This window comes from Microtus oregoni, unplaced genomic scaffold, assembly GCF_018167655.1.
Source record: "Microtus oregoni isolate MIOR12 unplaced genomic scaffold, Mior012 000088F_ref0000325, whole genome shotgun sequence".
In the NCBI taxonomy this organism is placed as follows: domain Eukaryota; kingdom Metazoa; phylum Chordata; class Mammalia; order Rodentia; family Cricetidae; genus Microtus; species Microtus oregoni.
Window position 1 is genome coordinate 4,372,891 of NW_024544555.1, and position 20,853 is coordinate 4,393,743.

Consider the following 20,853-nt stretch of genomic DNA (forward strand, 5'->3'; position numbering starts at 1 on the left):
TCGGCTGTCCACATGTCTGGGCGCCAACTGTAGTAATATGGGGCGGCAGGGCTGCGTCCCCCACACCCGGCAGCCCACATGGCTAGCTTATGCTCCGAAATAACAACACACAAACTGTATTCTTTTAATCACTGCTTGGCCCATTCTCTTCTAGGCTAATTCTCACATATTAATTTAGCCCATTCCTAATCATCTGTGTGTAGCACCCCAAGGTGCGCTTACCGGGGAGATTCTAGCCTAGTCCATCCTGGGTCCGAGCTTCATCCCGGGAGCAGGGCATGGCGTCTCTCTCAGGCGTCTGCTCCGGAGAGCAGAGCTGTGGAGTCTCTGACCTCACTTCCTCTTCCTCCCAGCGTTCTGATCTGTTTACTCCACCTACCTATGTCCTAACCAATAAAATGGGCCAGGGCAGTTCCTTTATTAGCCAATGACCTTCCTCCATCATATACCAAAGAATTCAGACCACAGAATTCAGAAAGATGGGAGCATGGATCCTAGTCACCCATTGTGGTCTAGAGTTGATTGAAGCTGCAGGTTTACCAGGGACTGGCTGGAAGAGAAGTCAGAGATCTCCCAGGGCTCCTACAAGCTGGCAGTTGGTGAACATCTGGGGGTGACAGATGCTGGTGGGTTCTGTGTTTGCCTACAGTTGGACATGTGAGCAGGACTTGATGAAGTCCAGTGTGTACAGGTTCTAGTGGATTTTTTCCTTACAGAAAGGTTTTATCATCTTAAACGAATTCTCCATGTTAATATGAGACCACAGACTCCCAAAGGTGAAGTCAGTTTTGGGTCAGTACATATCCTGGTAGTCAGTGATGGCCTTCACTGCCTGTGAGAAAGCATACTGAAGTATGAGCTGGTGGTTCTGTCCCAAGGAAAGCCCACTGGGAAGGCTTTTGAAGGGTCAGGGTGGGTTGTGGACATGGCAGTAATGTGCTATCTGAGAAGAGTGGACTAAGGCTGTTGAGTCTCTGGGGGGAGGGGGAGATTTAGCAATATGTCACCTAGGATTCAGGGCAGCCCCCAATGTTGCCAGCAGATCAAGGATGCTGGGCCTGGAGATGATAGTGCTCTGAGCTTCATTCATTCCTGAGTCAAATGAACATGAAAGACGAACTCCTGCTAGACTGTAGAGATCTGGGAAGCCCAGAGCAAGGAATGATGTGTTCCCTTAGGACAGTGGTAGCTGTTGTTTATTGCACACATCTCCGCCCCTCTAGTGGTGGCACATCACAGAACCAGGAGGTACTGAGTTCCTTGCATGCAGGCAAGTGAGTGGGATTCCTTTGCTAGTCCCCCCAACATCTGCGCTAGATAAGCAGTAGGAGGGGTAAGAGCAGAAGAGAGACTGACCTGACGAAGGTAAGACAAGGTTTAGAGACGGACCTCAAAAGTCTCCAGAATGTGCCAGTGAGGAGAGACGCCATTAGAATTGGAGGGACAGACAGATCTTTGGCTAGTGACTGTCCGGAAGGTGGGGGCTGTCCCCAAAGCTAAAGCCTTAATGTGGTGCCAAGAAACCTGAGTGGAGTGGTCCTGAGATTTGGAGGGAGCCATGAACTAGGTCTGAGAATACAAAGGGGAACCTCCTTCAAGTCTGGCTTGAGCCAGGAGGTGTAGGAGGGCAGTCTCATAGGGAGTGAGGAATGAAAGCTACTGTGGATTAGGATAGGAGCAGAGTCACATTGGTGGCCCTTGGGTCCTAGACCATTCTCTGAGGGCTGTCTGGCTATGCTACAGAAATAGAAGTGTTATGTGGAACATTAATATGGGTGTGGTGGTCAGAGACAGGAATCTATCCATGAGATGCTGGGGGTGTCTCTGCATCTCAGACACTAAGGATATTGGGGCCTTCAAGGAGATTTAGGGTTCTTTCCTTAAGGGCAGTTGTGGTGGGGGTGGCTGTTACTGAGTGTGCAGGGGCAGAAGAATCCCAGTCCAGGGAGGGAACTTGTTGGATGAGGCAGAGTCTGTATTAGAAACTATAGTCAGGGTATTCGGTTATACAGCTCTGGAGTTGTAGGACTGACTATGTATTGGAAGTGCCACAAGAGCCTCTAGGTGCTCAGGCCTTAAGAGGACCTGAGCTTTAGACGTGGTGTCTACCTAGGAGGAAGTGGGCCAGGACCTGCAGGATGAAGTGAAAACGTGAGGTTTTCCTACAGGTGAGTGAGCAGACTGGCTGGGACTTGCCATCAGTGCCAGTGAAGATGACTGGGGACCAGAAGATTGACAGGGAAGGTGGTCAGGACTAAGAAGTCACTTAGGTACCCATCAGTCCCACCTTTAGGGTTACTCTGGCTCCTCTGCAGAGATGGACTCAAGAGCCTGTGTAGCCTCAGGGTCCCTCCAGTCCTCAAAAGACATAGACCTCATTTTGAATTGGCCTCCACACAGTCCAGGAATAAAGTTGGAGGCTTTCTGTCCATTTTCTGGTTTGACTGTAGTGTAGCATGAGGTCCTTGGATGGCGCTGGCCTTCTTCCCTGAGGAAAGAGGGCTAGCTAGTCTCAATTCTAATGATTCCACTCTGCCCGTTGGGGATCGCCCCAGGGAAAACTTAGACCTCAGCGGCATTGAGCACTCCTGCCTGAACTGCCCTGCCTGACCTCTGCAGTAGCAGGAAAGAAAGAACTTTGATCTGAAGCTCTTAGTTCCCTTACCCAGCTGCTAGATGGGGCTCTAGGATTTCGTGAGAATGGAAGGAAAGGTGCAGTTGCTTCTGTTCTCCCTTTACTTGATTCTTGTCTTGGTGTGCCTCCCACTCTTGCCTTGCTGGCTCTGTGGGTATCCCAGTTGCTTCAGCCCTCGATGGCCATGTCTAAAATGAAAAAGAAGACTCACGCCCTGGTCTAGTTTATGAAGCTTTTGCCTGATATCTAAAGAGGCGTGGTGTTTAAAATGTACAGCCCACATGACTTGGCCTCCTATTCAGAGGTCCAGATATCTGCATGGTTTCAGCCAACCTACAATACCGAAGAGTGCTAGTCTCAGGAGCTTCATTGTTGTCCCCCGCAGTCAGCTGGAGTTAACACATGTGATAACCGCCATTTCCTTTCTCATCATATCATCTTAGTGACTCACTGCTTCATCTTGTAGCTCAGTGTAACTAATGGAACACTGTATCAGACACAGTAATGGAGGTGTGAGCCTGTTTAGCTCAGATAAGTCCAGGTATAGGACTTCCGGGGTGTGTAGCTATGGTTATGATAATGTAGAAGGTCAGAAGCTGTGAACCCTTCAGTGTCTCAGATGAAGCTGGGCGAGAAGAGGTACCCTGACTAGACTGGCCTAGTTTGGATTGTATTGGGAACAGGGCAGACATCAGAAAGGGGCGTGTACCCAAATAATGGCAAAGTTCTTATTAGCTACCTTGTAAAGGGAAAGGATGTTCTCTGAGGATGAGGGAATGACTTTTAAATATTTGTTAGTCACTACCTGAAGTTCCTGAAGATCTGGGCAAGGAGGCGCCTTTGGAAACCACTCAGCTGGTGGAGAGGAAGGGGGAGTGGAGGGAATCGATGGAGAAATGGCTCTGAGCACCAAAGCGGGGGGGGGGGGGGGGCTGAGCAGGGCTTGGTGCAAAGGACAGGTTATTAAGGGTGCTCTAATTTGAACTTTGTTGCTGTGATAAAATATCTTGTTGAAAAATATCAAATGGGAGGAAAGGGTTATTTGACATACAATGCAGAGTTACAGTCTATCATTTTGGGGAAGTTGAGGCAAGAACTCAAGCAGCTAGTCATATCAACAGACAAGAGCAAAGAGAGTAAACACATTCTTGCTTGCTTTTTCTCAGTTTGCTTTCTTCATTTTTACCTAGTCCAGGCCAGGCTAGGGAATATTGTCACTTCTGGTGGGCTGGGTCAGCTAATAATCAAGTTAGTCTCCCACAGATATGTTTGTCGGCCAACTTAATCTAGATATTTCATCAGCTGAGGCTCTTCCCAGGTGTTTCTGGTTTGTGTCATGTTCCAGCTTAGTGGGGTGGCAGCATGAGGCTGGCTGTGTTCCAACATAGTAGGGCAGCATGAGGCTTGTTGTGTTCCAGCATAGTAGGGCAGCATGAGGCCGTTGTGTTGCACCTGCAGTCAGAAAGAGTGCTGAATGCTGGTGCCCATCTTGCTTTCTCTTTTATTCATTCTGGGACAGCCCACCTCACTTAACCTAGAATCAAGTTAATTCTCAGTAATAACTCTCACCACCACCCTAACTAAAAGAAGATAGTTCTAAAACAGCGCTTGAGTCCCTTTGTCTCGTGAGTGCAGTAAACTTGAGTGTTTCTGTTCTGGTGTGAAGGGCAAATGCTTCACCCAGCTCCCAGCCCTGGTCATACAGATGTCTGTTGGCTGGAAACTGCTTGTTTGTTCCCGGCAGCTCAGACTCAAAATAACCACACAAAAACTGTATTAATTAAATCACTGCTTGGCCAATCACTTAAGCGTATTTCTAGCTAGCTCTTATATCTAGAATTAACCCATTTCCATTATTTTATATTTTACCATGAGGTTTGTGGCCTACTGACAAGGTTCCAGCTGGCAGCTTGAGTCTTTCCTCTCTGGTGGCTCCATGGCATCTCTCTACTCCGCCTACTCTCTCTATATCTCTTCCAGCTTGTCTATATTCTGATAAGCCATTGACTGAAAGCAGCTTATTTATTCACCAATAAAAGCAACACATATACAGAAGGACTTCCCACACCAGATGTTTCTTGGCACTTACAGTGGCACCCTCCTGAGAACCCTGTGCCCTACCTTGCATGTCTGCTGTCCTGTTCAGTTGCAATCTCTACCCTACACCCCTGTACTCACATCTAAGAATATACTATCCATTACTTCTGACTAATAAATTCACTAACTGCCTTACTCTGGTAATCATGCATCTCACCCCCCCATCTCAACTCTCTGAATGGGGGGGGGGCTCATCCTCAGGGTTCAGGCTCGAGGTAGTGTCTGCCTTCAGCCCTTCAACAGTTGAAGTGATGGGAACTGTGTAGAAAGAATGAGACAAGAGTGGTGATTGTAATTGTTAATTGTGGGTCAAAAGACAGCACAGGAAATAATGCAGGCCACCTTGGTGTGGCTCTGAATTGCATTTGCTGGCTGCAGTGTGAAGACGGCCTAGTGATCTGTCAGACCATGACAGTCTTCTAAAGATCCTATTGCCTTTAGTTGGTGTGGTAGAATTTGCTGAACAAATTCAAGTAGGGAACTGGATTTATAGTCAAAAAAATGGCTGCAGAAAGAATGAAGAGTGGCCATTCTGTTTTGAGGTTCTCTTATCAGGCATGACCACGGAGAAAGTTCCAGAACACAAATTATTTAACTGATGATATTGGTTTACAAATAAGGAGAGTCTTGGGTATCTTCTCTGTTTCTTATCACCGGAAGTAGCCTTTGGCAGTTTGGCTACTACCTGTTTCCTGACTTCTAGGAAGGTCAGAAAACAATGCTGTATAGATTTGGTGCTTCCATTTGATACTTTCTGGCTTGTTAGTTGGGACCTAGTAAAAAAGTTTAGTGCCAAACAGTAGTCTCCTATAAACTGTCACATCTAATCCAGAAAATCTCTACTGCGAATAATGTTCCCCCATTTAGGGGACATTTGCAACTATCTGGAGATGGTTTAGTTGTGGCAGCTTGACAGGTAGTTTACCCAGATGGAGGCTGAGGATGGTGCTGAACATCCTTCAGTGTGCAGAGCGGCCCCTTTTGCTAACATTACCTGCTTTGAAAGGTCAGCAGTGCCATGATCCAGCCATGGTGGCGCATGCCTTTAATCCCAGCACTGTGTTAGCAGAGACAAGCAAGTGGATCTCTGAGTTTGAGGTCAGATTGGTCTACAAAGCAAGCCCCAGGCCAACCTGGGCTACCTGGTGAGACCCTGTATGAAAACAAACAAAAAGGCAAAGCTACAAAACCAGACAGTGTTTCCTTGAGAGAATGCAAAGAAGGAAACAGCAAGGACTGGGAGCACGGAGTTGTGAGTTATTCATTTTCCATTTCAGAAGCTGTATTGAAAAGACCCCAAACCTAGACAGGAAGTGAAGGTTGTGTTTATTGAGGCGTGGAGGTGAATTACCCAGCAAGAGAACTAGTTTCAGTGGGATTCTTTCCTCTGTGTGTCACCCACTGGGGATGTGGGATTTGGCCAGTGATTTTTCTCAGTTCATTAAAAGATTGTAACAGTCAATTTAGAGTCTGATCTGAGCATGTGCAGAATAAACCTCAGTGCTTATGCACAGTTTTGGGGGCCGTTTCCCTGGAGTTCTCTTTCTAGTACTTCTGAATCCCTGGGCGGTGGTACTGCCTGTTGAACATTGGAAGGACTTGGTCCTGGTGGACCTTTGGAATTCTCTGCCCCTGCTGATGTTGCCTGCATGTGTGAGCCCCCAGTTGCAGTAGGGTATACTGAAGAGTGGGGGAAATGTTATTTCATTTTGATTTCGACATTTCCCAAGCTTTCTCTTCTTAATGTATTTAATTTTCAGAAAATAAGCCACGCCCTGTGGCAGGGCCAGAGGAATACTTATTTCTTGGCAGGAATACGAGTCGGTAGAAACATTTAAAAGGTACATTACAGCTATCAGTATATATAAAACATTTTTCTAGACTGCTAATGAAAATCTACAAAGATATCATTTGCCGCCAGTGAACAAATTTGACATTTCATGAGTCTAGGTGAGCATTGTTGTGGGGTACTCACCAGAGAAGACTGCTCGGACATGGATTTAAGTCAATAGGAAGTCTGTATTAGCCAGCCGGCTAGGTGTTCAGGACCCCAGTGTAGCACTGAGCCTTTCTCAGGGGAGTTTTTATGCACAAAACACACGTACTTCAGTTAAGAAGAACAGTTAGCCAGAAACAAAACTACAGAAGCTATAAAGCAAGATTGGTAATTTAGAGACTTTCCCAGAACTGTGTGAACTTTGATGGATTGGGTCTTTGTTTTCATTTTGGCTGGTGATGTTGTCTACGGGCTGAGTTTTACAGCCTGAATGGTGCCTCCATCATGGAGTCAGTTGTGCTAAGGTCTGGGGCCCTGTTCAAGTGTAAATGTATTCAGAGTAGTAGTCTGGTGCACTTGCATAGTGGAGGTAGTGTTTGTGAGGCCCTGACGATGAGTTACTTAGGAGCTCGTGAGGTAGACCGAAGAGGGGAGAAAGAATATACAGTGCGCTGTGTGTATGTGTGTGTGCATGCTTGCGTGTACTGTTGGTTGATTATTTGAATGTGATACTGGTGTTGTAATTTTAAATCTTTTTTATTTGATTTGAAATTTGAGAACTGAAATAAAAAACACTTGGCATCATATCATAGCAAATAAATAACTCTCTACGACTAATTAGTTAAGTGGTAGCTCTTTTAATTAAAGTGATCCAAAAGGCTAGCGTTTATTTCATTTAGTTGAATTTGCTTCTAATGCTTGAAGAAAAAAGGAGTCCCCAAATGCTCAACCGTGAAAGAAGCACAGCTACTGCCGTTCTAACCTGTAAAGTAAGACAACGGTTATCCTCATCACATCTGTATGTCTGCTGTGTGTTTCCAGAAAAAGCACTCATGCATACGCTTTCCTTCTTTCTTGGCGTGTTTAAAAAGCACTTTGGGATTTTAAAAAATAAATCCATTTGGATCTAGACTCTGCGGGTGTGTTCTTGGGAAGTCCAGTATGTTAAGGAGAAACAGAAGTGCCCATTTCTTCTGTCTGCAGTTGTCTCTTGTGTTGTTTATATGTGGGGACTCAGTGGATGTCAGGCACTTTTGCTGAATTACAAAGACATTGGTGTGTAATCTTGTATTCTGAAGGAGGAAATCCCTGTGGTTTCCTCGTGTGCTCTAATTGGCTAGGAAGCCGTAAAGTTAATTTCTGTATTTGTGAACAATAGCTATACAACTCTTCAAAAAATTCTTTTACAAATCTCTTTCAAACCACTTTTATCCTCACAACCCTCCTCCCTCAGTCCCTCTAGTGGTGGATTGCAGGCATTGCACCACCACACCCAACTCTTAATACTCTTCCTAGGGCATTTCCTATCAGATACTGCTCTCCTTTCTAAGTTGGTGGGCAGGGTAAGGGAGTAGATGTATTAAAATCAACTGTAGTAGTTTGTGAGCATAACTTCTGGGTGTGTTTTCTTTTTACAGCCGATTTATTTTGCATATTCCTAGCGAGGAACGAGATAATGCAATCCGAGTTTGCTTCCAGATTGAACTCGCCCATTGGTTTTACTTGGATTTCTACATGCAGAACACACCAGGATTACCTCAGTGTGGGATAAGAGACTTTGCCAAAGCTGATATCCTTTCTGTTGCTATAATGATCATCTCTCATTCTTTCTAATAAAATATTTTAGCACAAATTTCCATTTGCCTTTCTTATAGTTTTTTAACCTCTAGAGAAAACATAACAAAAATAGGTGTGTGGTGCACTTTTGTTTGTTCTTATTTCTTACAATACCGAAACGTGCACTGATTAGGATTGAATTTTAGAAATAACTAGCCTATTTATGAGACAGTTCTGGTTCTTACTCTTGGTGTGCCGTTTAACCAGGTGATCAGATCAAAGAGGCTGTTCTTCCTTGATAAGACACAGCTTAGTCAGATGTAGTGGTGCATGCCATTAATCCCAGCACTTGATAGGTAGACGGAGGCAGGCTAATCTCTGAGTTCAAGGCCAGCCAGGGCTACAAAGAAACCCTGTCTTGAAAAACAGATCAAAAAAAAAAATAACACTTTGTTTTAATGTAGTAGTTATAAGAGGTTTACCTGAATGTTTAAGATTATAAATTAGCCAGATGGTGGTGGTGCTTGCCTTTAATCCCAGCACTCAGGAGGCAGAGGCAGGTGGATTTGGATTTCTGTGACTTCAAGGCCAACCTGTCTACAAAAGCTAGTTCCAGGACAAGCTCCAAAGCTACAGTGAAATCCTGTCTCGAAAAACCAAAACACAAGACAAAACAAAAACTTTTCTACGTAGTCAAAAAAATGATAGGTTGTTGTATTAAATGTTCTCAGACTTTAGAAATGGGGTAGAAAGATTTTAGACAACACATTTTTAAAGGAGATACAGAGTTTCCTCTGTAGACACAAGCAAGGACTAAACAGACTTGCAGAGTTGGAAAATTCTAGAGAGCCTCTTAAATCTTGAGCAGGGTGATCTGAGTTATTTAGTGTATACAGTTCTTAGCCATCCAGTGTGTGTTGCAGTGAATATGTCTCCACTAGATCGGTGTGTTTGAGCTAGCCTTAGAGCAGGTACAAATGACCCAAAATACCAAACTAAGCTTCCAGTCACTTCCCAGATCCATAAAATTAGGGCTTCTTGGGGCTCTCTAGAAAATAGATAGCAGTGTTTTAGAGATGTTAACATGGCAAGTATTTGAGCAAGCTCATCGTGTGAAAATGAAATCCAGGATGTGGTTGGTTGGTGTCCTGAGCCATAGGCAAGCACTGGTACTTAAGAGAGGATAGGGATCCAGGCCGTGGTGCTAGGGCTCCAGAAGAACACTGTCAGAACAAGTGCTTAAACACTTGATCGAGTTGTTGTGTAGAGGTTGGTGATGCCTCAGAGAGAAATGGGATTATGTTGAGTACCACTTTAGCTGAAGGCTTGGCGACTAGTCTGTACAGACAGAAGACCTTGCTTGTAAGAGTTATAACCGAGCTGTGGGAAAATTATTAATAACAAAACCTTTGGTTTTGGTCCTCTTATATAGACTAGGTTTTTCCAAAACAGCTGTTGTCTTGAGTTTCTGAATAAGAATTCGCTCATGAGTGTACTTGTAAGTTTTATACTTAATCCTAGTGTTACAGACATCCAAAACGTGATACAGACTTTTTCTTTTTACTTAGTTATATGGGGGAGGAAGCTTTTGAGAAGGAACTCAGCTTTGTTAAATAACTGAATGGTATCTATGTGCCGGGCATTTTGCAGTGAACCAGGCAGGCTTGCCATTAGGGTCACGAGAGAAAAGAAGATGCTCGTAAAACGCATAAGAAGTAGAAGAGCGTTCAGAAGACAGAGAGGAACCATACCAGATCCTGAGAGTGACCCCTAGATCATGAAGTCATTTGATTTCTTTGGTTCCCAGTTCCTTTCTTAACCTAATAAATAATATGTGAATGTTGCCTAATCAAAGAGTAAATTTGGAAATCATGAAGGATAGGCCTGCCATCTAGGAAAGAACCAATATGTGTTAAGGATTGCGAAGAAAAATATTTCAAGGTTAGATGAGGGGAGGGGAGTCATTTTGGAAAAAAAGCATCACAAAGTGAAAAGTGAGATGTTTTCGAGTAAATGGGAGAGAGATGACGCTGGAAAGACTCCAGTGCAGTATGCAGGGGCTTGGGTGTGTCTGAAAACAACTATTGGTTTGCTTGGGAGGTTTTGTTTCATTTGTGTTGGTTTTGTTTTTGTTAAACTATTTTGGGAGAGGCAGAGTCAAATTACAGAGAAAGTGAAAGAATGTTTGTGTGTGTGTGTTTTGTTTTTGTGGTAAATCAGTGACTTTACAATTCAGATTTTTTTTTCTTTTTGGTTTTTTTTCTTTGTGTAGCCCTTGCTGTCTTGAAACTTGGTCTGTAGACCAGGCCGGCCTTGAACTCAAAGAGATCGAGATCCTCCTGCCTCTGCCTCTGCCTTTTTAGTGTTGGGACTAAAAGCATGCACCACCATCACCCAGCCAAGAATTTTTAGTGAATATAGAACCAGACTTTTACAAATATATTTATTTACTTTCTAATTATGTGTATATGTGTGTTAGGATATGCATTGGATGCAGGTGTTTAGGGAGGCCAGAAGCATCAGATTCCCTAAAGCTGGAATTACAGGTGGTTGTGAGTCCCGTACATAGGTGCTGGGAATCAGACTCAGGTCCTCCGGAAGAGCAGTATGTGTTCTTAACCACTGAGCCATCTCTCCAGCCCCTAAGCCAGACTTTTATTGGGAAGTGATTTCAGTATTTTGGTCTCTGAGGGATCACAGGTTCATAGGATGGTTAATGTATCTGGAGTAAGCCTTGAAAGCACAAAACAGTTACATGGAGATTGACTGTGTTTGTCTTTTAGTTATGATGTCATACGTGGTTGACCTCTTTGGATTTGTAGAGAGCCATTTTAGTTCTTAGTACAACCATAAAACTAAAACCTCAAAATATATTATAGCTCATGAAATTATGTTTATGATAGAAACTAACTATGCTTTCATTTTGCCCAAACGTCACTATAATTAATAGTGCTCATTTAAAGGTTCTCTTGAGTTTCTGCTCCATTTGCTATAGAATATTCCTTTTTCTCTTATCATTTGACTCTAAAATTTCAATTGTTCCTACTAGCCCATAGGAATCAAAATAGCTTAAGTGTCTGGCCCCAGAAATAAGTGGTAGTTTTCATATTTGTAGTCATCATACATAATTGAAAACATATTCATGACTCATGTTTTAGAGTTAACATCTAAATAAAAATGGGATATATAAACTTTTAGGGGCTTGAAGACCATTACAAATAGATCCTCAGATTAAGAAACTGTCCTGAATTGTGATTTTCTGCACAACCTTCATCCTGTTTTAGTGATGGTGCCTTTGATGCTTAGGGCATCAATAGACCAAGTGTACAATTTTAGAGATTGTTTTGTTGTTAATTTCTCTAGTATTTTACACTGTTCTACTTCTTAGATATATACGTAAATTTCTTCTGAAACTGAGACCCTCATTTTCCTTTATAAACTATAGTAAACTGTTAACTTAGCATGAACTATTATGAATATATGTGGTAAAGAACTTCATCAATGTAGTGTGTACCCTGTGCCTTATCCTACTCCCCAAAGTTCCAGGACCTAACTCTGTGTTCCTGGCAGGTCCTTCCTTTAGTCAAATGGAGGCCTTTCTCTCGTGCTATCGTTTTTGGTGTGCTGACTCTGGCATGGATTTGACTCAACAATGAGCATCTGAGACAGTCACGATTTCTGCCTTTGTATTCATTAACTTGGGAGTCTAGTGCTGACTATTAGAAGCATAATTTGGATTGTGTCTAGATTAAATACAAAAGCTAATGAGTTGTTCAAGGAAAACGAGTGTGCTGGGCTCAGTCTAACTTGCAAACTTGAATAATTTTATGCAAAATATAGTCGATTTAAATAAGTTTGTTTCTGTGTGTAATTTTGTGAAGTTTTATTTTAACTTCTGACTCCGTGTGAGTGTTTGTGTGTACGGGTGTCTGGGGAGACCAGAAGACCCCTTGGAGTTGAGCTGTGTGGCTATGAGCCCCAGATGTGGGCACTGGGAGCTGGACTCCGGCGGCCAGGTAGCGCTCATGAGCACTGAGCATCACTCCAGCCATTCCCTTGTTGTAGCTTCTTAGGCTGGACTAAGGGAAAGGCAGTTTCCTTAACATTCTCTATACTCTTCAGTCATTGTCCCTTTCTGCTGCCGCAAGGTGAAGATGTGGAAAAGATTTTGGATGAATGGAAGGAATATAAAATGGGAGTGCCAACCTATGGTGCGATCATCCTTGATGAGACGCTTGAGAATGTGAGTGCACTGATCTGAAGACGTCAGTGAAATGCTGACCAACTGCTTGTCAGCCATTGACTGAGGTGTTCCAACATCCTTGGATTCTTAATGTTAAAGAACTAAACTTTGGATGTCTTACCTGCACTCTGTTGTGCTTGCTATGGCTTAGTGTAAAAAGCTGTGAGTTTGTTATTGAGACAGTTTAAGTAGAAAACGTGTGTCTCTTCATGCTAGCATATTTAAAGTCTCAGAAGATGCTTGGGCCAAATGCTGTATGCAGTTTGTTGGTAAATAATTACCTGAAGTACAGAGAAAAGTATCTTTGGGGATGGAAAATGGGAAAGGAAACTGGATTTCTTTGGGGTTTGTTTTTGACTTCCTGCTTGTTTGTAGGTACTGCTGGTTCAGGGATACCTGGCAAAATCAGGCTGGGGGTTTCCAAAAGGAAAAGTGAATAAAGAGGAAGCACCCCACGACTGCGCTGCCAGAGAGGTGAGTGCCTTCAGTTGGCGGTGAGTGTGGCTGCTAGCTTGCGGAGTCTTAAGTCTCTTTTAAGCTCTGGAGAAAGCTTAGTCTTTTTCTGAAATGTGAATGCATGGTTTAACTAGAGACAGCCGTTTGGACTACAGGAGAGATGGTTAAGAGCAAGGACCTGTGTTTGATTCCTACCACTGACATGCTACCTCACAGCTATCTCTAACTCCAGTCGCAACGGATCTGATGCCCTCTGCTGGTCTTCTTGAGTACCAGGCAGGCTACTTCCTGCTGGTTGGGGACCTAAAGAAAATTTAAAATTATGATCAAGTCATGACTGGAATAAGTATCCTGTAAGGCTTGGTCATCTCAGGCAGCAGTCTTGAATCCGTTCTGGATGTAGAACTGTAACATCTGGGTCACCTGTACCTACTGGAGATTTGTCAAGTGGTCTTCTTGATCAAACCTGGATTTTTCTTAACTCAGAATGAATCCATATCCTCTCATTTTCTGTGGAAACAAAAGCAAAACCTCTTCTCCAAAGTAACATACCTTTTGACTTCAATTTTGAAGTCAAGGTATTTTCAAAGTATCTATCTTAGATTAATTCAGCAGCATTTATAAACAAATATCTTTTGGCAGCTGTTGCTCCTTCCTCAGCATTCAGACAATTCAAAGAGAGCATAACATACAGTATCCCAACTCTGTATTTTCATCTTTACGTGTCTTTGTATTAACCTCTATTTCTTATTTTTATTGTGTAATTTCTGGCTTTTTGAGACAGGGTTTTCCTGTGTATCTTTGTCCTGGAACTCCCTCTATAGACCAGGCTGTCTTTGAACTCACAGAGATCTGCCTGCCTCTGCCTCCCAACTGCTCATATTAAAGGTGCCACCACACCTTGAATTCACAGAGATCTGTCTTCCTCCTAAGCGTTAGGATTAAATGTGTGTGCCACAAAGGATATTAGATTCAGAGTTTTTACTTTGTTTTTGTTTTTTTTTAAGGGGGTAAGTGCTGTGGGACAATGGCTTGTACCCTGTCAATTGTATTTTAATAAAATGCTGATTGGCCAGTAGCCAGGCAGGAAGTAGAGGCAGGGCAACAAGAACAGGAGAATTCTGGGAAGAGAAAAGCTTGGTCTGCTTTCCTGATCTGGAAACAGAGCAATAAGGTACCGAGCCACGTGGGTTAATATAAGTTATAAGAGTTAATAAGAAGCCTGAGCTAATGGGCTAATCAGTTTATAACTAAAAAATAGTAAGGGCCAGACAATGATGGTACATACCTTTAATCCTAGCACTTGGGAGGCAGAGGCAGGTGGATCTCTCTGAGTTCGAGGCCAGACTGGTCTATATAGCTAGTTCCAGGAGTGCTAGGGCTTTTAGACCACCCCCCCCAATAATAATAATAATAATAATAATAATAATAATAATAATACATTAAAAAATAAGATACTGTCTTTCTCCCCCCTTCGCACCTTGCTTTTTGGGGTCATATCTACCTTCATTTGTTCTGTCTACTTTTAAAGCATATCTCTGGCTCTGTTCTTTATAATAATGGTGTCTTTTCTACTTTTTGCTTGAAAATTGAATGTTTTGTTTGACAGAACATTTCGACCTCTAACTGTATTCTTTGTTCTTTTATTTCTTTTTCATTATCCAGAAAAATGTAGGGTCTGGATTTTTCTAAGCATTTACATGTTTCTTCTCAGAACTCGGCCTAGCCTTTCACCTGAGCTGTAAGATAAAGTTCCGATCTTGCTCCACCCCAGCTCAGCCATTGAAAGAGTCATTCCTTAGCCTCTGAATTTGATTGTTTCTGAAGTTTGAGTGAAATTCTGCCTACCCAGACAGCCTCTTCTCTCCCTGCCAATTGAGACCCCAGCTCGGTGCCTCTCTAGATTAGTTACTTTTGTTTGATGAGACAAAGTATGTTTCAAAACCACTTGGTGGAGGAAGAATTGACTTTGGTGTTCACTGTCAGAGCCTTGGTTAATCGTGGAGAAGGCATCATTGTGGTTCTGGGCATCTCAGCTGGTGCCTGTCTATGTGCTGAACCTAGAGGCTCAGAGCGTGGTTGGTACCACGCTGGTTTAGGCTTCCAAGATCTTCTCACCTGTTCTCACCGTCCAGCTCTACCTCCTGCAGGCTCCACAGCCTCTCACATAGCACCATGAGATGGAGGCCAAGTGCCAGCATCAGCCTGTTGAGGACATCCCAGATGTAAACCGCAGCAGCATCTGAACCTGGTTCGGGTTCCTTTCCCTCTGCAGTTCTGTTGCCACACAGCCTCGAAGGAGGGAGTGGCTCTGTAAAAGGGAAATTCCAAATGGGTGAATCTCCATTCATCCTTATGTAAAATTCTCTTTTTCTGGTTAGCTCTTTAATGGTCCCTGAACCTAAACAGCAACTATTGTTTACCATTTTGCCTTTAATGTATGGAAAGTCTGCCGTTAGCTTTTTATCCTGCCCCATATTTTACCCAACCTTTGAGATTTGTTCCAGTTTAGGCTGTATTTATGTAAAAGCCTAGCTACTTCAGAAAAGCCATTTAACCACACAAATGTATTAAAGACAGTCACTTTGAAGAACTTCATAGCCAGAAGCAACATCTTAGAGTTTGGGAAAGCAGCAGAAATTTGATTTTGAGATGTTTTTGAGCTGGTGTGTTTGATGCAGTGGTGTTTACTACCTTGTTTTAGTTTGGATGTAGCTTATTAGTGAAGAAAAAAAGTTACAGCTCTTAAAAGGCACTGGTGTAGGGTCTGAGGTGTAGCTCAGTGTGCAGAGTGCTTGCTGCCCAAGCAGGAAAGCTTAGTTTGGATTGCTAGTATACATCAGTTTTTATGTGTGTGCCAGTAATGTCAGTTCAAGCAACAAATTCTTGTCATCTGCAGAAAAAAGACATAGCCAGAGCTTAACCATATTAAGTCAGACCCAGAAAGATAAATACATTCTCTCTCCTTTCGGAACCCTAGACATTATATTGGTACATTCAATCATGTGTACATAGGCAGGATATGAACAGAGTGAGTTCGGGGAATGATTGGAAATGCTGAAGGGGCTCGGGGAGAAGAAGGAAGATTGAGGTTATGAGTGTGGTCAGAGAACACTTGCATAGAATGCCTTTCAGAAAACCGCCATGGGAAGGAAGCATGCTGGGAAGAGAGGGCTCTGTAGGTAAGAGCACTTATACTCAAGCCTACGGTCCAAGTTTACATCTTCAGCACCCATGAAAGATGGGAGAGATGGGATCACAGGCTCACGAAGCAGGTGGCCTTCCCTTTGGTAGATTTTTTTTAAAGGCAAGCCTTGTTTTTTAATCCTGAATTTTAAATGATTGCCTTTGCCTAAAAGCTTAGGGAGTTGGGTGGAAGGTTTAAAAAAAAGTAAAGGTACTGTTTACTTTGCTTGAGTTGACTTACAACTGACAGGGTAGTTTAAACTGCAGAATTTATTTCCTTGCAGATCTGGAGACTAGAGATCCAAGATTAGAGCTCCAGCTAGTTGGATTTTATTGCAGACCTTCTTGCTTGCTTGTAGGAATCTAATTTCCAGTGGTGTGTCCACGTGGGCTTTCCTGGGTATGTTTGGGTATTGTCCAGAGAACTGTTGTGGTCTTTTCTTAACCAAAATCGGGGTTATATGGTTAAGAACCTCATTTAACCCTTATTACCTCCAATAGCCCCTCCTCCATATAGTCACAACGGTTACAACCTAGAATTTGCTTGTTTGTTTGTTTTGAGACAGGGTTTCTCTAGCTCTTCACTCGATAGACCAGGCTGGCCTCAGACCAGAGATTCGCCTGCCTCTACCTCCAAGTACTGGGATAAGGGCTTTTGCCAGCATTACCTGGCCATCAGCCTAGAAAATTTTAAGGTTGTATTCATGCAGTTGCCTTTTTTTTTTTTTTTTTTGAGTGTTTCACCTAGGAGTACTAGAGTGGCAGTCAGTCCTTCTGCCACTTGGTGGCGCTACAGTGTAAGGCAGGCAGCACTGTCTGAAAGCAGTCCAGAAGTCCTGGCTGATAGGTAGCCAGATTGTTAGCAGTCCTTTGCCTATAGTTTATCCCTGTTTAATCTGTTCAGTTTTTACTTGTCTTAGCATTACATTGGGGGGGGGGGGGCTTTATCCTAATTTTCTAGCTACGGGTTAGATTTAGGATGATGTCTTCGTCTGTTTTGTTTTGACACCATCTCAATCATGTAACTAGCTACCCTTGAACTCGTCTTCCTGCCTTACTCTCAAATGTTTAAAATCCAATATTTTGTCCACATTTATTTCCAGGTCTTCGAAGAAACTGGTTTTGATATAAAAGACTATATTTGTAAGGATGATTACATCGAACTTCGAATCAATGACCAGCTTGCTCGCTTGTACATCATTCCAGGAGTTCCAAAAGACACAAAATTTAACCCCAAAACCAGACGAGAAATTAGGGTATGTAAGAGTTAAGAATATTTGTGGGTTGCTAAATAGAATCGCGATTGAAAGGCACGGGGGTGGTTTTAGCTACTTTTGATGGTAATCAGCTAGATGCGATTGTCTTGTTTCAGAACATTGAGTGGTTCTCCATTGAGAAGTTGCCTTGTCACAGAAATGACATGACGCCCAAGTCCAAGCTAGGCTTGGCACCTAATAAGTTTTTTATGGCCATTCCCTTTATCAGGTATGTTTATTTCTTCAACTGTAAAACTGTCCTTGGTGCTGCTCTTTATTCCAGGTTTGTTTGTTTGTGTTTAATGAATTGTTCATGTTTCCATAGACCATTAAGGGACTGGCTGTCTCGAAGATTTGGAGATTCCTCGGACAGTGACAATGGTTTTTCTTCAGTTGGCAGCACACCATCTAAACCCACTGTGGAAAAGTTGAGGTACAGAAATGTCCTTGTGAGACGGTGGCTTTCTGGGGTGTTCAGTCTAACACCGTTTGCTTCTTGAGTCAGAGCAGCTTGAGAGCCCTAGAAGCTCTGTTGTGTCTTCAGTTTCTGTCGTAAGTTAGTCTTTAGAGGTTTCTGCTAAGATGAAAGGGGCTAATTCGTGGAAAGACACTTCAGGCATGTTTTAAAATAGTCCACTCGAGAGGACATCAACTTCAGAATAGCAGGAAAAGGAGAGGAGTGTGTGTTGAAGATTTAGTTTCTGGAGGTGATTGAATGGGGTGCGTTGAGGTCTCTGCTACACAGGAGGCGGGAGATGCTGCTGAGTAATTTGTTAGAGTCGGTGACAGCTGTTTGGACTTTTTACAGAATTTTGCATGCAAATGAATGTGTATGTTCATGTAGGTGTGTGGCCGCATGTGCACATGAGGAGGTCTAAGATTGGCCTCTGGTGTGTTGATTCATGACCTCTCGCTGGCCTGGAGTTCTCAGGATTATGCCTGTCTTGCCTCCCCAGCTGTGGGATTACAAGCACACATCACCAAACTGGGCTTTTGTCTGTGGGTTCTGGGATCTAACTGAGGTTCTCGTGTTTGTACAGCAAGTACTTTACCGAGTGAGACCTCTCCCCAGCTTGCTCTCAGCTGTGCTATGAAGAGGGTCTATTAATTACATGGTGTGGACTGTCATTGACATTTACTGGTTTGGAACTCGGTACAGACTTGGAAAGTAACTTCGTTAAGTGTGTATAATATAATTTTATTAAGTTTATTTTGTGTAGGTGTGTACATAACACGGTGTGTGCATGTTTGTGTGTGTGTGTGTGTGTAGAAGACAATTTGCAAATAGTTCTCTTCTACCATATTGGGTTCCTGGGATCGAACTTAGTCATAATAAGCCTTGGCAGCAAGGACCTTAACGTATGTTTTCTCATTAGACTTGGTATATGATCTCATAAGCAGCTTGCTATAAGTTTTTTTTTTGTTTGTTTTTTTTTTTTTTTGCCAGAGTTGTAGTTTTACTTTGCTTCTTGTTTTACTTTTTTTTTCTAATTTGGTGATCTTTTTAATCTAGGATTTTAATATTTAAAAAAGCAATAAGACTATATCACATTTATGGTTATAAATTTTAAATAGGTGCTATCCTATTTGTGTTGGTTTTACAAGGAAAAGACATTGGATTAAATATCTCAGGAATCATTCTGTCTTTCAAAATTTATAATAATTATAATTATAAAGACACACTAATAGAAATAAGTGAACAGTATGGCAGAAGTCAGGAAGACGAGACTATAGCCCAGAGTATAAAAGCAGCTATTCCCAAGAAGTCGTAAGTGGTGGCTGTGCATGGCTGCGGAGGTCTCCAGCAGCCTGTGCTCGAGTGTCTGCTCTTGTTAGGAGCAGAGGTGATTGTGCAGGCTTTAGCTACTTTTTATACTTCCTTTAGAGGCAGCATTCTTTTCAGTCCTACCGTCTGTTATGTTGGAGGAAATGTCACTGTTTTGCCTTTTGAAAAGGTAGAATTACGGAAACATATCCTAGTTTGACTTTTAAAAATACTTCGAGACAGGGTCTCACCTGTAGTCCAGACTGGTCCAGAACTCAGCATATAGACACTACTGGCCTCGAACCAGCAGTCCTCCTGCTTCAGCCTCTCGAGTGTTCTAATTAGAGTCTGGAGCCATCAGATCCAGCTCTGTAAGTTTTACATGGAAAAAGGAATTCTGACAGGAGTCTGATAATCTTATGTTCTTTAGGGTTCTGCGTATATGCAGGTGTGGGGTGGGATGCTCCAGGGTGAAATTCTCTAGAGTAGTGTGTATGTGCAGCAGCAGTCTTCAAATGAAACATTCTTCCTTAGAAGGCTGTGTGTGCGTGTGTCTGTGTGTGTGCGCGTGTAGGCCTGCAGCGGTCAGAAGACAACCTTTTGGAGTCAGTTCTCTCCTTCGGCCATGGATTTCAAAGCTTCAATTCAGACCATTAGGCCTGCACAGGGCGTGATTCTACCTGCTGAACCAGGTCCTAGTCAGTCTCCAGATCAAGTGTTCTAACAGAGGACAGACAGTCCAATGATGGGCTGATTTGATGCATACGTGCTGGGGTGGTGGAAAACACTGAACAGGCCACAGATACCTCAGACTTCTTGCATATGGGGCTTTGAGGTATCTCCTGGTTCTACACATTCAGAAGTCTTTACCATTGCAGTATTTTGTATCTCCTGTGGTTTAAGCAGCTGTGCTCTGGAAAGTAACCTAATTTACATATAACATTGGTAGGGGCTGTAACCAACCTATTTATCAGATCCCTTACTGAGCCATCTGGAAAGAATGCACTATCCCATTAAAAAGAAAATTCACATACATCATTTCACTGCTTCAACTAAATTTACAAAGAACTGTCTTTTGATTTAAAGAATATAATTACTTATAGGGATGGTATGGTTTGAATAATTCAGAAAGGATAGGTTGTTAATGTAAGAAAAATTCATTAGCACCAATATAAAATATAGCTGGCAAAGCTGATCAGAATCTCTGCTTTACCTGGACATTTAGGTACATAACTTTAATACCAGCACTCAGAAGGCAGAGGTAGGAGGATTTCTGAGTTTAACGGTGGCCTGGCCTACAGAGCAAGTTCCAAGACAGCCAGGACTACACAGAGATACTGTTTAAAAAAACGGGGTTTTTCCTGCTTTTATAACTTAAGGAATTGTGGGAAAAGGTAAATGATTTATAAAAAAGTAAAATATATAGTTGTTAGGTTGGTTAAACTGACGACTTTTAAAGAGCTGCAAGTGGAAATCTCTTCTTATTTTTTAAACCTTGGTGTAGTCGAACAAAATTCCGCCACAGCCAGCAGCTGTTTCCTGAAGGTTCTCCTAGTGACCAGTGGGTAAAGCACAGGCAGCCGCTGCCGCAGAAGCCACATGGTAACCACGCAGAAGGAGCGTCGGACCCTTTCAAAACAAAGGTGAGGGCGTCACTGAATC

General features: G+C 42.8%; 1 protein-coding gene across 1 annotated transcript in view; it reads left to right on the forward strand.

Moving 5' to 3' along the window:
• Positions 1–20,853, forward strand: part of LOC121442240 (m7GpppN-mRNA hydrolase) — a 38,275-nt gene that overhangs the window by 8,004 nt on the left and 9,418 nt on the right. Inside the window, exons 2-8 of the mRNA XM_041643704.1 lie at positions 8,147–8,298; positions 12,401–12,528; positions 12,904–13,002; positions 17,274–17,426; positions 17,543–17,655; positions 17,752–17,859; positions 20,696–20,834. Coding sequence (XP_041499638.1) covers positions 8,147–8,298; positions 12,401–12,528; positions 12,904–13,002; positions 17,274–17,426; positions 17,543–17,655; positions 17,752–17,859; positions 20,696–20,834 — 892 coding nt within the window. The remainder of the gene's footprint in view (positions 1–8,146; positions 8,299–12,400; positions 12,529–12,903; positions 13,003–17,273; positions 17,427–17,542; positions 17,656–17,751; positions 17,860–20,695; positions 20,835–20,853) is intronic.